The sequence below is a fragment of the Ictalurus punctatus genome, chromosome 7 (genome assembly GCF_001660625.3).
Source record: "Ictalurus punctatus breed USDA103 chromosome 7, Coco_2.0, whole genome shotgun sequence".
NCBI classification, from domain to species: domain Eukaryota; kingdom Metazoa; phylum Chordata; class Actinopteri; order Siluriformes; family Ictaluridae; genus Ictalurus; species Ictalurus punctatus.
The window spans coordinates 20,773,432-20,788,905 of NC_030422.2; the positions used below are offsets into that span (position 1 = coordinate 20,773,432).

General features: G+C 38.1%; 1 protein-coding gene across 1 annotated transcript in view; it reads left to right on the top strand.

The window, feature by feature from the left end:
• The window catches only part of pcxb (pyruvate carboxylase b), a 248,629-nt gene extending 236,473 nt beyond the window's left edge, over positions 1-12,156 (top strand). Inside the window, exons 20-22 of the mRNA XM_017471914.3 lie at positions 7,556-7,804; positions 9,076-9,216; positions 11,240-12,156. Of these exons, the coding sequence (XP_017327403.1) occupies positions 7,556-7,804; positions 9,076-9,216; positions 11,240-11,491 (642 nt within the window). The 3' untranslated portion in view covers positions 11,492-12,156. The remainder of the gene's footprint in view (positions 1-7,555; positions 7,805-9,075; positions 9,217-11,239) is intronic.
• Positions 12,157-15,474: the final 3,318 nt, after the last annotated feature.

Sequence of the window (15,474 nt, forward strand, 5' to 3'; positions counted from 1 at the left end):
CACAATAGGAAATATAAATAAAAATAAAAACCACAAAAGCGACTCAAGAACACCACGACAAATGTGAATTTTTAGCAGCAAAATTAGACCGAATGTCCTTATTGAGCATCGCATGCTGTTAGATATGCTGTCAACCTTGCATGGCAATAATATGAGTATGTGAAAGAAAGCTCATTTATTCAGAAGAAAGAATTACTCCTCACTATTATGACACATTAAATCATTTTTGCCAGGTTATCTAGATCACAGAGTGAAAAAAGTGCAGTATTTTCTTCTTGCGATTGTCATATGCTGTAGCCAATCAGCAACAAGCATGTGATGTTCAGTAAGGACTAACCCTTTCAATTTTTAGTTCACGATGTGTTTTGCCATTGCATTCGATATATTAAAAAACCAAAAATAAATAAGCCTTCCAGAACTGATGTGAAAAATCAGCAGTTTTCATCTATAAAAAATAAAGCATATTTTTAAAACATACAACAAGCTAAAGCTCTGGACACCCAGAGTATCATCACATCAGAGACAGCACAGTAAAGGAAAATACCTTAGGAAGTCAAGTATAACATTTTTCTGAGATATATAAAGAATTTTAGCATCCATTGGGCTGTATATGGCCGAACAGGACGTGTCCCATGGTGCATTGCACGAGTGAGCCGTTGTTTCTTCTGCCATGGAGATATACTTTAAATGCTGCCATTTTACTACTATAGACTAGGTTTAGGTTTGTATACTGCATCAAAAACACACATTACTATAGCCCAAGGCATTATGCATGTTTGTGTTTGTGTGCGAGCACATACAAATGTGTAGGAGGGTGTTTGTGTGGACGAGAGCGCTAACCAGTGTCCATTTGGTGCACTAGAGATCTTTGGAGTGGGGTCTGAGAGCTCGAGTGTCCTATCTCTGGGAATCGGCTCATCCAGATTAACTTGGATAGGCAGGTCCAGCCTGCTGTGAGCCACCAGAGCAGCACTGATAAGTATTCTTATACACACCAGACACACACACTGTGTTCAAGCAAGAGAAACACAAAGTCCCGGTATATTCAGTGGTCAGAGTTTATCATCATTCCTCAATTATTAGTCATCTATACATGTCTAGCATTAAAATGACTTTCATAAATCCTATTTAGCAACACAGGTCTAATGGATTTACCATTGTGCGTGCGTGTATTATAGTGGATTATGTCAACTAGAATATAAAAGACTTTGATTTCTTGTTGTAAGCCGTCACAATGAGCCTCTTTTCTCAATCCTTAGAAAGTGCTAAGAAAATCAAACTAAAGAGAGGCCATTGTACAACCCACCCCCCCACCCCCAAAAAAAACCACTCTACCAGGCATTTTCACAAACCAGGCAACACTCCAATTAAACACCTCTGAGGAGATGGCAGTTTCTACTCCAAACCTGAACCAAACCTACCATCTTCTGCTCTTCTGCATCCCATCTCACTGCGCTCACCCACACCAACACACAACTCTCTTCTCGCAAATAGCCGCAAAAGCCATCAAATTAACGAGGGGTGACTGGGAAATGTGGGCGGCATCTATGAACTGCATCCTGTGTGACTAATAACATTAGCGAGCACTCTTTTGTGTATCATTCCTCTACTGAGAGAAAAAGCTACTCAAACCTTCCAAGGCAGTCCTTAGAGAGGCTCACCATGCACTAATCGGCATATTTTATGTATGTTTCTCAACAGCATTAGCTTAACTGAATTTGCTAATGGCTACCTCGATTAGAGTAGGCTCAGTAGGAGTAGAAATAAATGTGCTGAGGGTTCAGCTCAGAGTGTGTGCTCTTACAGACCCTGCCTCTGTTTTATCTCTGTGAGCTTTGAAGAGCAGCTTTGCTCTTGCAGACAAAATAAAAAATAAATAAATGCAACACACCTCTAATAATGACTTTTATTTCAGTACAAGGCCTCAACTCCTCCTTTGGGGATTTTTAACTATTCCCAGCTTGCTGACTAGTGCAGATCTGTACAGTATTTTAGTTTGCACAATGAACACAGTTATAGTGTCAAAGCAAAAAAGCATAAATCAGCACGCTTAATGATGCAGTTTGTTTCAAAGCTTTCACACCTATTAGTTTGTTTGCTGATTCAGAATCGCAGAAAATTTTTACTTTTGTATCCTTTGCTGCTTGGTTTGTTTTGGTTTCATACAAAGCAAAAGACAGTGCCTGAGGGACGGAGGTGTGTAGGAGGGGATGAAAAAACTCATTTATTCATTGGGCATAAATGCAGAAAAGAAAAAAGTGCTAAACAGAGGTTTGATAGTTATTATCCATACATCTAGCCTTTTTCCATACCACTTATCCTACACAGCATTGCAGGGAGGCCTGGATTCTATCTCAGGGAACTCGGGGAACAAGGTGGGGGACACCCTGGACGGGGTGTAAACATAATGCAGGGCACAATCACACACACGTTCACACACCACGGACAATTTGAAAATGGCAATCAACCTACAACGCATGTCTTTAGACTGGGGGAGGAAACCGGAGTACGTGGTGCCCAGTGCCCAGCGCCCAATTTGTATTGCTTTGTGAAGCATATCTAATGTTGTTTGGTTGTTTGTTTCTACTTAAAGACCTCCAGAGCACATGCAACTCTGTTCTTGGCTCAGTGGACAATTTAGCAGCTTACATCTTTTTTAAAAAAAAATACTGCTTGCAATTCAAATTCCGACACTTTCTGCAGTTGATGCGATTCAGGGTCGATTCACTGCACTCGAAGTGCATTAGCATTTGCTTTGGAATTGGACCGAGCTCACCTCAGTCAGACAGTCTCAGACAGGGTCGTAACTTAGCCTGGGAGGCTATAGCCCTGAAGATTTTTTCTTTATCCCTGAATATCCCGAGGCAAGTTTTAGGATAAATCCAACTTTTTCTGATCATGTCAGACATTGACAGCTGAGTAACCTCAGCTTCCATAAAACAAAACTTAGGCTACTAGCTGAGCTGGAAAAAAATGCATGAAGAAGAATTAACATTAACATTAACAGTCCATCTGACGCCCGTGGTCTCAAAACCGCTTGTTTTGGTCCACACCTGAGTGCCGTTGCTGTTCTCGCCTGCTCAAACAAACCACACCGGGGAAGGGAAATATACCAAGGTTTGACTAAATGGACTAAATGGTGCACATGTGAAGGCACCCTAAAACTGCCTCTAGTTGTAAAATAATGATATCATTTTAAATATATCTTGGGAGAAATGTATTTGCAGTATTGCCAACCACTTCATCTAGCAAGGTTGTTCACTGCAGGCATCTGTTTACTTCTTTCCGGCCCAGAAATTTGCGGAAATTTGTTGGGAGGAAATTTGGGGGGAGGGGGGAGGGGGGAGGGGAGAGATTATGTATTAAAAAAAAATTCAGTGCAATAACAAATTGGCCTCACAGCAGGAGACGGCTTTAAAAATGACAACCGTCTCCTTTGGCCTGAACGCAGCACATGGGAGTCAGAAATCCAGTTATACACTGATCATAATAAAGGGTTTGACGCTAAATTAAATCAATATGAACATCAGCATTCCAATCAGGATTCATGCAGCTTGTATCTAATTTGAGATTTCTAATATGGTGGACTTTCTCATGACAGTTCAAAATTATTAATTGGTTCATTAAGACATCAACTAATATCTAATGTAGAAAAAAGTCAAGAAAAAAAACACACACGCAATGAAGGCTGTTTACTTAATTAAAATACTGATAAAGGCCAGCAGAAGGTTACAAAAAGACACCAGAGCAATAAACAGAAGAGCTGACTCTTAATTTCACTGAAATAAAGCCATATTTTGTTATGCAATGCATAATGTTTATTTTACTATAAACTAGGACAGAAAAACCAGGGTTTATGTCTCAGAGTTCGAATCGTATGAAGTTAATCATAGTGTGGTATTCAGTGCAGCAATCTGACAATGCTAATCACTGTTTAAGGTAGGGAGGTAACTACATCAGTGTGCAGTTTTCTCGGAAGAGTGAGGAGCCGAGGCTTTATTAGAGCAATTGCTTTTATGTGCTCGTATAGAATGATCATACATTAAGACGTGAGTTGCTCCTGCATGTTTTATAAATGAAGACATTGGACTCGATGTAGAATATATAGTGAGCTGAGCCTAAATATTCTGCAGTGAAAAAAAAAGAAAGAAAGAAAGAATGGGGAAAAAAAAATTGTTCTCTCGCATAAAATTCAGCAAGTACCCCAGAAACTATACAGTATAACTATATTTCACAGCAGTTTTTGAAGAATATCTGAACAAATGTCATATTGAATTATTTTTAATAATTATTGATCAAGGGCGCACGGTGGCTAAGTGGTTAGCACATTCCCCTCACACCTCCAGGGTCTGGGGTTCGAGCCCTGCTGGGGCCATGTGTTTGCGGAGTTTGCATGTTCTCCCTGTGCTGCGGGGGTTTCCTCACCCTGGTCCAGAGACATGCATGGTAGGCTGATTGGCGTGTCTAAAGTGTCTGTTGTGTATGAATGGGTGTGTGAGTGATGGACTGGCACCCTGTCCAGGGTGTACCCTGCCTTGTGCCCAATGCTGCCTGGGATAGGCTCCAGGTTCCCTGTGACTCTGAAAAGAAGTAAGTGGTAGAAGATGGATGGATGGATGGATGGAATTATTGATCAAATCATAATATACATTCACAAAGTATACTAAATAATATACACCACTTTGGAACAATTTAAGGTATGTTTACATTCTCTGAAATTTATTAGTTAATGCCCACCAAGCAAGTAAAATCTCTAGTGCACTTGTCCAGTCCCACATTTTGGTTGTCTGGAAACCTAACAGACTAAGCTAAAGAATGGTAGCTAAGAAATTGTATAACATATGGGGAGCTACATTGTTATGTGCTAGTTATGTGCATTATTCCATCTAATGGAAACAAATGAGTGTATGAATTCCAGGAGAGAAGATGAATGTGTAGCCATCGTGCGTATCTGCTTTTAATAGGTTATTAATGTAGCGCATTAAACAACAAAATGTCAGCAAGTCACTGGCCAATGTTTCAGCTATGAGATGTGGTGTTCTGTCCTAATTTGAATAGGAATCAACACAATACAGAACATATACTCAAACTTGTGAACCTCTGCAGCATGCGCCAATAGAAAAAAGAGCACAGATGTGGTCTCTGAAAACTAGGCAGTCGTAATCACACTGGACTTTTTGTTCATTCTGAATTTGCTAGCTAAAAGTGTCACTATGTTCCCTCCAAAATTACATCAATTCATGAAAACCCATCATAGACCTGATTTTTGCTCCACATCTACAAAATGATGGTGTGACTACCTCTTTAGTCATGTGAATAGCATCTCAATGCTACTCTCCAAAGACCCATCACATCCTGGTTGTCTCCACTCAGGGTTCAATATGTCCATCTCCTCGTTGTGCTGATAGATAGATTGGTTGGGATGAGAGATCAGAGGAGGTGTTTAAATGCTGAAGTGGCACTCCCTGCACCTCTCACATCCTTCTGAACTTAACTGTCTCTTATCTTTTTGCCCTCTCTCACTCTCTCTCTCTCTCTCACTCTCTCTCTCTTCTCTCTCTCTCTCTCACTCACTTGCCCCCCCCCCCTCTCTCTCTCTCTCTCTCTCTTTTCTCTCTCTCACTCTCTCTCTCTCTCTCTCACACACACACAAGGAGAGAGAGGACTGCCTATCATGTGAGTTAATAATAACAAGAGACTAAAAGATTTTCTGTCTTGCTGGCAAGCTTCATTTGACGCTTTTATATTTGAGCAAATAAAATCGCCGTGGTGGCAATTCCTCTACCGTTGATGCGATAATAGCATAGAGAGATGTGGTTACTGGTTACAAAGTCCGTGCCACCAGATAGAAAAAAATGCTTCTAATGATTATAGCCATACTGGTTCCCATAACCATCCACTGTCTCCTGTGTGGCCATCATTCCATAGAAAAATGATTTTATTTTCTAAATAAAAGATTATTTTGTGAGTTAAACCAATGACGCATCTACTGTATTACTACAGAGGGGATAGAAATAATTGATTTTCGGTGCTTCTAAGGCATGAAAAGAAGAGCTTTGCTGCTGGGGGTTTTGGTAGCTTGCTGTTTGCCCAAACATGTAAGCCATTGCTCAACTGATGATGGAGGGCAAATGTGTCCCACGGCTACAGAAGAACAAACCTGCTGCAGATTCAGTCCAACTGGGATGCTTTATGCTCAGAAATTATTCTGCGCAAGCTACCAGCAGGTGAATTCATCAAAAGGTGGTCATAGTGGGTGTGTGCCTGACCATTTTAACTCATAGATATTTTGGCAGAATAATGAGGTGCATGACTATTAATTCCTCAGACCTGTTGAAGTGTGCTTTGTTTTAATTACTAGAAACCTCTTTTCTTAACTGTGACTCTCTGATTCAGAGAAATTGTTTTGCTTCTTACTTTTCAAAAACTGTTAATAACATTTGTTTCATCTTCATGCTGCAAAAAAAACGAAAGAAAAAAAAGGAATTTCAATGTGACTCTTGTCATTGTGCCAACCTCAATTAGCTAAAACAAGCGCTTTCCGAAACCAAGATCAATTACTTCTCCACCTCACTGGAACCCTACATGGTCTTGACAATTTGCCGAGCTGACACCCTGCCTGTTCTTTTTACCTTCTCCTACATTGTGTTTGCTTATATTAATGGTGTATGTGAAGTTATAGTATACGACAAATTTTCATTAGATTGGCTCATATTACCGATAATACACTTGTGATTCATTGCATTGTGGTAGTTTGGATTCAATTCTGACTTATTTTATTTTATATGTTTGAATAATTAATGAACAACAGCTGAGATTTAGGTTTAATAGATATGTATTAAAGAGGACTGAGCCAAATCTTTGACTAACAACCATTTAAAGGTTCTAAAACAGATACAAACATCATATTATTAAAGATAAACGGTCCTTCCAGGATTTCGCGATTTTACATTCGCAGAAATGAAAGCGAACTCAAGGAAACTCTACAATATTCAGAGGAGCTTGCAGTTTTTCAAAATTACCACAAATTTTCCACAGATTTGGCCCAAGACATGTCACGTGATGACAACACAACGCGCATTCATCCAAAAGCCCGCTTCGATTCATGTGCGTCAAACATGAGTACAGCTAAAAGGTTTCATTTAGCAATTCCTCACTGCAAAAGACCACGCAAAACAATTTCGTGCAATTGCAATTTCACCAATTCTAGTAGTTTTCCTCAAAAGGATGAACAAAATCTCTGCAAACTGCATCGCAAATTTTGTAAAAAGCTGCAACAAAATCAATCATCAAAAAACCTTGGGAAATCCTATACGGATTGGTAAAGGGACCCTCCCCCCTTCCCCCCATGGCTCATGTAAACAACTGATGGTGGAGATTAAAGAGTGATTACATTGTCAGTACTATAAAACCGAACATGCCACTGTGAAGAGTCCCATTAAAGACAGGAAAATTTCCATTTGTCATCACTTGATAAGAGTTTAAAGAATTGTACTATACTGAAACCTGGAACAGATATTTCCTCCATCTGAAGATCATTCAATGTGTTTCATAGGTGCTTAAATCGCTTCCTCGGATAGAGGGTCGTCCTGGCGCATCACTTCCCCCCATGGACTTCAAAAAACTGGAGGAAGATCTATGTGCAGCACATGGTAAAGACATCACTCCTGAAGATGTCATGTCAGCAGCCATGTACCCGAAAGTCTTTCAGGAGTTTAAAGAGTTCACATCCAATTTCGGGCCTGTTGACTGTCTCAACACACGCCTATTTCTCGATGGACCAAAAATTGCAGAGGAATTCCAGGTAATGATCCTCAATCTTTTCTATTTCAAACGCTCTCTCTCTGTCTGTCTATTTCTCCCTTGGACTCTGTCTGTCTCCTCTTACCTTTTTGTGACGTCTAGCTCTGCGTGTCTGCCATAAATTATAATAGCTGCTCAAATGATGCCTGTATCTGGGGCAGAGAGTTTTTACTGTTCTCTATCCTTTTTTTTTCCCCAAGCCTTCTTTGCAGACAAGTGCATGCCAAATCCAGTTCAGCCTTTTTACAGTGCAATGGGATTTGACCTTCTAAGCACTAGCCAAAAGCCGGACCCCTCTTTCATCCTATTTTAATATTCAATGTCAGTGACAAAAAAAGTGCTAAATGAGTCTTCAGTGGTCTAACCTGTCCTTGTGCTAGAGCAGGTTTAACTGGAGTGGTGCAAATGTGTCCTGTTTGCGTGGATGTGAATGGTGGATAGGACGAGCTCTCGTTAGCAAAGTAAATGTCAAGATATGAAGATTTCACAGCATACCCTTGAATAAAAGACTCTCAAAATGTCTCAAAAAAATTGTCTGGCATCGTCCAGTCTTAGCATTTGCTTAACAATTTCATTTACTTTCTGTATCTTGCCAATGTTTCTCCCACCTAAATCCCCATTAATCCGTGCCGCAGTAGCTGCTGAAACAGAGAGCACAGACGTTGCACCCACCTGTCGGGCAGAACCTACCAGGCGCAGACATGCTCATGGCCATGTGCTACACACTGAGAGGAGATGAAAGGCCAGACCACCGCAGCTAATCAAACAGAGAAAGATCCGGATGAAAGGGAAACAAGTGAACTTTAATTCACTCTGCTGCCTGCCATACCTCCACTGATGAGGATAAAGCAGCATGTTAGCATCCCTAAATTATCTGACTTTGATTTTCCATATATACCTACACTTGCTTTTCTTATAACCTTGCATAGTGATCATAGTATCCTCAGTGAAATTCTGCATATTCCTTCCTTGCATATACTCTGACGTTTTTGCCAGTCTGGTGACTTTCATTCCTCAGAGAAAAACTTAACTAATATGTAAGCCATCACTGATTATGCTAGATTAGCATGGGCTATATTAAGCAGTCACTGACGTATACAACTTCCAGAATAGTTGTGCCAATTTAACTGCCCAACAGCACATGGCTCGGAGCCTGCCAGAAGACTGAGTTAGCACTGTGCAAATAGGTCATCTCTCAGTCAGGGTTAAAACAAATGCATATATTTATATTGTTTTCTCGTTCACTCATTCAATTCTCTGTTTGTCTCACAGGTTGAGTTGGAAAGAGGAAAGACGCTACATATTAAAGCCTTGGCTCTGGGGGACCTGAACAAAGCTGGACAGAGGGAGGTGTTTTTTGAGCTTAATGGTCAACTGCGGTCCGTCCTAGTCAAAGATATGGTGGCTATGAAGGTAATTATGAGTTCACAAAGGAAGTTGAGCATCTTTAACAATGTAACTGTCTGACAAACATTATCCTGAAACTCAAACACCCTTATGTTAGTCAGCAGAAACTCAATTTTGAGTTTCTTCTACCATGAACCTATCGTACAAACATTCTCGTTCTCATAAGAATCAGAAATACCCTAAATTTTAGTCAGCAGAAACAGCAAAACCATAATGAAGCTCAATTTGTGATAATTTGTGTGCAGCTCATTACTGAGAGTCTGTATCTTTTAAGCATCTTCCAAATCATCAAGTGGTTTGGTACTATCTTCTCACTTTCTATATATGGGTGAGAATGATTCTATCAGCTTACCAGTTCCCATTTTGCACCTTTCACAGCACCAGTCAAAAATGCTACTTCCCTTCAGTTTCTTGCATACCAGATACCTGTTTGACTAAACATAAAAAATAAAGTCTCTTTTTCTATATGGTTTAATGCTACAAAAACAGTGCCACTGCTGCATCCTTTATTATGGGGTAACATAGACTCTCAACAACAAGTGTAAACTATGTGCCAATTCTACAACTTTACTGCAAAACATCTCTTGTGTTTACTTATCCCTCATAAATAACAGCTTCACAGCTGACTGCAAGTAAAGAGAGAGTGTCAATTTGTCAATTCCCTCCTTTAGACCTGCAAACTGTGAATTATTTCAGTAAGTCTCATGATATAATACTTAAATACTTAAAACGAGATCAGGTGCCTCACTGGAACGGACTTAATTGAGTAATGTGAACCACCATGTCATCACACCTGACTTCAAATTAAGTGGAGAGTGTAAAATCTGCAATTCTCAACCCTGGAGGCCTGCGCTGAACACTTGAACAGCTGTAATGCTACAAAATGAGTTCAATTGTCAGGAGAGTTCTTGCATTCTGTCTAAGGCAATTGGTATTCCTTTAAAAATGATACTCGACTGTGTCCACCGTTTCTGTCACATATTGTACATATGATTATTATGAGTAATAATGACACATTTCTCAATACTGGAGATTTAAAAGATTTAAAAAAGAAAGAAAATAACAAACTCAAAGACATCACTTTTAATGGAAAGCTAATGACAGCTGTTGAATCCCATCAATATTATTGTAACAATATAACTATAAATACATAAATATATGTGTAGTGATCTGGGAAAACCCATCAGAATTCTGACAAGCAACCAAAAATGATTAGAAATGAATTGGGGTTTTCCGCCTATAATACACTTTAACATTTCTACTTCAAGAAAAGAAATATATGTCACCAAAATATCATAGAAACATTTTATTAACGCTCTAATCTTGCCAGAGAACACATTAGATGGATAAGAGTCAGTTTAACAAATGATGAGTTTGCCTGTAGGTGTTAACTGTTAATCATTGATCAAGTTGGTTAAATGCCATAGAAAAATGTCATTATATTTTATATTTAATAAATTCACTTTGTAACTGGTCTACGTGCTACCTGTTAGATTATCAGTAATATTTTCATGGTTCAATAGTTGAAAATTCATTATTTTGAATGTATTATATATATATTACATGTAAAATGCAATGCAATTTTAGAACTATATATAGTACGAAAAGTAATATTCTCACCATCTGAAGGTTTTCCCATGGCCACCACACATATCAGTTCAAAACTATATAACCCTTACAAAGTAACCAACAAAAGCCTAGGGGGGGATTCTTGTGGCAGGAATAATAACACTCAAATTTCTGTTTATGTTTTAGAGATATTGAACTCAGTTTGATCAGTACCTCTGACTGAAGATTTAATGAAACTGATCAATAAATATACATGTTTATTATACATTTATTTACCACCCTAACAACTTCCCTTAGACTCATATCATCGGCAGGTATTGGTAAACATATTTTCCATCCTTTACTCTGTTATGGAAAATGTGTAAAACGTAATTGCCTATGATAATCTCATATACATTACACAAGTGATGGGATGAGTTTAGAGTATTTCCTTAATCCCAATCTTATGTACAACCCACAGGAGATGCACTTCCATCCAAAGGCTTTGAAAGACATCAAGGGTCAGGTGGGAGCCCCCATGCCAGGGAAGGTGTTGGAGGTGAAGGTGAAGCAGGGTCAGAAGGTGGAGAAAGGTCAGCCCCTCTGCGTGCTCAGTGCCATGAAGATGGAGACTGTGGTGAACTCACCACTCACAGGAACCGTAGCCAAGGTATACGTCAAGGCTGATAGCACACTGGAAGGGGATGATTTGATCCTGGAGATCACAGAGTAAAGGTTAAAGGTCAGGAACAGGGCAGAGGTTAAACAACACAACCCCACTAGCGCTGATGATGTTTGATTGTTTATTAACTTTCCTAATTGGTATTTAATTTTTAAAAATGCATTTCAAGCAGCTTTAATTATCCAGTGCAAGTACCAGAGAGGTGTAATATCTCAAATGTTAATATTTTATTCAGCAATTTTGATTTTTTAAATTAGAGGTGAATTATCTACAAAATGTGACTACAGCATAGGATTGCGGTTCTCTTTCTGTCATGAGTTTGAAACACACTTCAAACACTTGTCTAAAGCATTTTGTATCTATGTAACTGAGCTATATTTTCCACAGTGATTATTCTAGTATTGAAAGTGATAAATGAATTTATCGCCTGTTAACGTGACTAATCTAATTGTTGTCAATTATGGAAATGTATGAAATTTTATATGACTGTTTGTATGAGATCTCTTCTGGATCAAAGTACCTTAATTTTGTCTTAATGGAACATTAAAAAACATTATAAAAGATGTAAAATATGAATATTAAGCTCTCCAAAACATGCAGTACAAATTAAAGTAGAACATTAGATGGGTTGGCATGATAATGTATTTTAAATTATGGCACATGCTATAAATTCATGTAATTATGGGACCATTTTTATAAATAAAATGTAGAAGCAAGCCAGTGTTTGTTTTAATGTAAATCTCTGAATGTTTTTAACAGCCAATATTCTTGTTTAAAGGGCTTGATATTCTGCAAAACTGTACAATGATGATCTAAAAGAAAATGGTCACATAATCAAATACTTCTTCTCCCTTCTACATGCCCACCTTCTCCATCTCTGGATGCTTTGTACCATGACCTACAAAGGCTTGTGTTATGAGTACTACTGTTTATGTTGCCACTGTTAGTGAATAGCAACATGTTAATTGTAATATGATAGAGCGTCTTCATTTTCAGAGTGTGCACTGGTTCCCCTCATCCAAACTTTCATCATTCTGCTGTATAAATTGTTCTGTACACTGGCTCAACTCATTCCATCCCATTAATTCTCACATCTGTATACACTGCCTCAGCACATTCAAGTTTTTATCTCTCTGCAGTTTTTGGAAGTCTATACTGTTCTGAAGAGCAGAAGTGTTCTACAACACTTTGCAGAAGTTGTTTTTTTTTTTTAGGGATATTTACATTTTTTAGTATTACAACCTGCCACTGAAATTGGCTTAATCAGGGTCTTATGTCACCAATCTAGACAAACTAGGCTATTTGTTGAGGTCCTTATGACTTTTGGTTTGGTGGAAACTCAACTCTGCTCAGCATCCCATCCTGAGACCACCATCACCACAATAAAGCATGGTGGTGGTAGCATCATGTTGAACGTTACCCTTAGCATCTTGCTTGCATGACTAATGCCATCCTTTTCCATTCACTGACTTGGTTGAGCCATATTCTTACTTTTTTTTTAATAATGGATTTAATGGAACTTCCACAGGATCTTCAAAGTTTGGCATTTTTTTTATAACCAAACCTTGGTTGATTTTTTTTTTTTTTTTTTTTTTTGGTAAAAATAAATAAATAAATAAATAAAATAAAAAATTTCTACCAGACTTGCTATGATAGCTCCTTGTTCTTGATGATTCTCTGTGTTTAGATATGTCCTATAACAAACTCCGGAACCTTCCAAGGACAAATGTTTTTATATTGAAATCACATGACTTGCCTAAGCTTCATTTAAATAATTATGTGGCTTTTGATGGCAACCGGTTGCACCAGAAGTAATTTAGAAAATGTTTCATTGACATTACAATGTCAAATACTTATGCAAAGTCAATGGTTCTAGTGTTCTGAAGGAGTCCTATTTATGAAAATGTGTGATTCTATATAGACTTTTAAACCTAGAATCTTTTATGATGCTAGATGGAACCATTTTGTTCTGCGAGAACAGAACTCCCTACTGAGGTCTGTCCTTGTCCCATAAAATTTTTTGTATCAGCCAGTCAGAAAACACGATCACAGTGGGGAACAGCAATTAGATTGTGTACAAATTATTAAGTTATTTGATGCAAGATTTGATTTCTGATGAGAAATAGCTGGAATAGTCATAGGATATTAACTCTGTTATCTCCGACAGTTATATAATCCATTAATTCTATCTAGCATAATGTATTGTTTATGGTTACTGAATGTCACTTTCTTGGCAACGTTATATTTTGCTTCTTTCCAAGCCTGCTTGAAGCTAGCTTTTATTTTATTCTTTTTTTCATTTAAGTAGCTTAAGGCTAAAAGATTTATGTTGAACAGCAGAGGTGGAAAATCTGTGGCTCATTGGATGCACTGTGATCTATGGGGCACATATCCAAAAAGCTAAAAATTTGCATCCAATCTTCTAATTAGAAGGACTGGTGAGATCAATCTTTTTTATTCCTGTTTTCATTTTTTTGTCAAGACTTCAGAAATGTTTGGAAACCTTTTGGAGGCCTTTTGGAGTCTACTAAACTTGGCTTGGGTTTGAGTGCTACATTTTATAGAGAACTTGTTCCAAATACTCTTTTTTTAGTTTAGTTAAGAGAATTCGTTAGGCCAGACTTCCTTCATTGTCATTATTATCTGTCTTTGGTTGTTTAATGTTTGTCCTTTCAGAAATATCAAGAGAAATAAAAGATCTATCAACCAACATTATAATTAGCGTGGTAAATAGATCCATTTTATTGTTTCTATAGGCTGATTTAGCAGAAGTGTTATAAATGGATTGTTTCATTGGCCTTCATAGCTGTTGATGTGCTGCCTTCTAACTCTGACTCATGAGTAAGCACAGGCATCAAAGCAGCTGTCTTTTGTTTCAAATGTACAGACATAGGCATAACTTATACTGGTAATACTGGGGACAAGCCCTCACTTTTTCATCGGCTCGATTTTGTCCCAAACACGTTTTGAAATTGTAGTATATTTAAAAAATATTTTATATAATAGCTTGCCTCTGGAATATTGTCCTAATACTTTCTAAAAAGATCATTTATTTAAAAAAAAAACCTGCATGCATGTTATTGTGGCATATGTGAATATAAAGCGAGGATTTATACCAGCTGTAGCCGTCACAATTTAATCAGCCTGCAAGATCAAGCTCACTGGTTTACTTTCTTTTTCCTTTAAACTTCTAAACTACCCTTCAAACAGCTCCCAGTCAAGATAGTATCTAGGGGATGTAAATCATATTAACTAAATTGAAAAGACATCCATAGCATCTCTCGTTCCATTACTGCAGAAAGTGTTTCTAAAGCTTGTAGGGATTTAAAAACAGCATATCTTTTAAGTGAAAAACACTTAAAATTAAAAATGCTTTCAGTGCACTTTTGGACTTGTTTTGCCATTGATCACATTTTTTTTTTTAAACTTTCATCCTGCCCCTGCCTTGTGACTAATTTTAGAACAAATTCCAGCGTTAACATCCCTGGTACACAATTTGACAATCTCCCTAAAATTGAGCTTATTTTGTGTGAGACAGTGTGTGTTTGTGTGTGGGTGTGTATGTGGTTGCTCTCTGCCTCACACAGGGTATAATTCCCCCATTGGACCTTATCTATCATGGCCCCTTAATAATTAGCTGGTGTGTGGTGGGCGTTCTGGCGCACTGTGGCTGCCCTCGCATCATCCAGGTGGATGCTACACACTGGTGGTGGTTGAGGAGATTTCCCCTCCATACAATGTAAAGCGTTTTGAGTGCCTAGAAAGGTGCTATATAAAAATCTAAGGAATTATTATTATTATTATTATTATTATTATTATTATTATTATTATTATTATTATTATTATTATTATCCAATATCTGTGAGCATGTTTGTGGTTGTGTGTTGTTCTGAATGATTTTCAGTGTGTGTGTCAGAAAGTTACAGAGCCATAATCACACACTGATACACCAGCGTGCAAAATCTTCATTGTTACCAAGGATACCAGACACAAGATGGTACATTGTAAAGTACAAACACTATCTGAAGCATTAG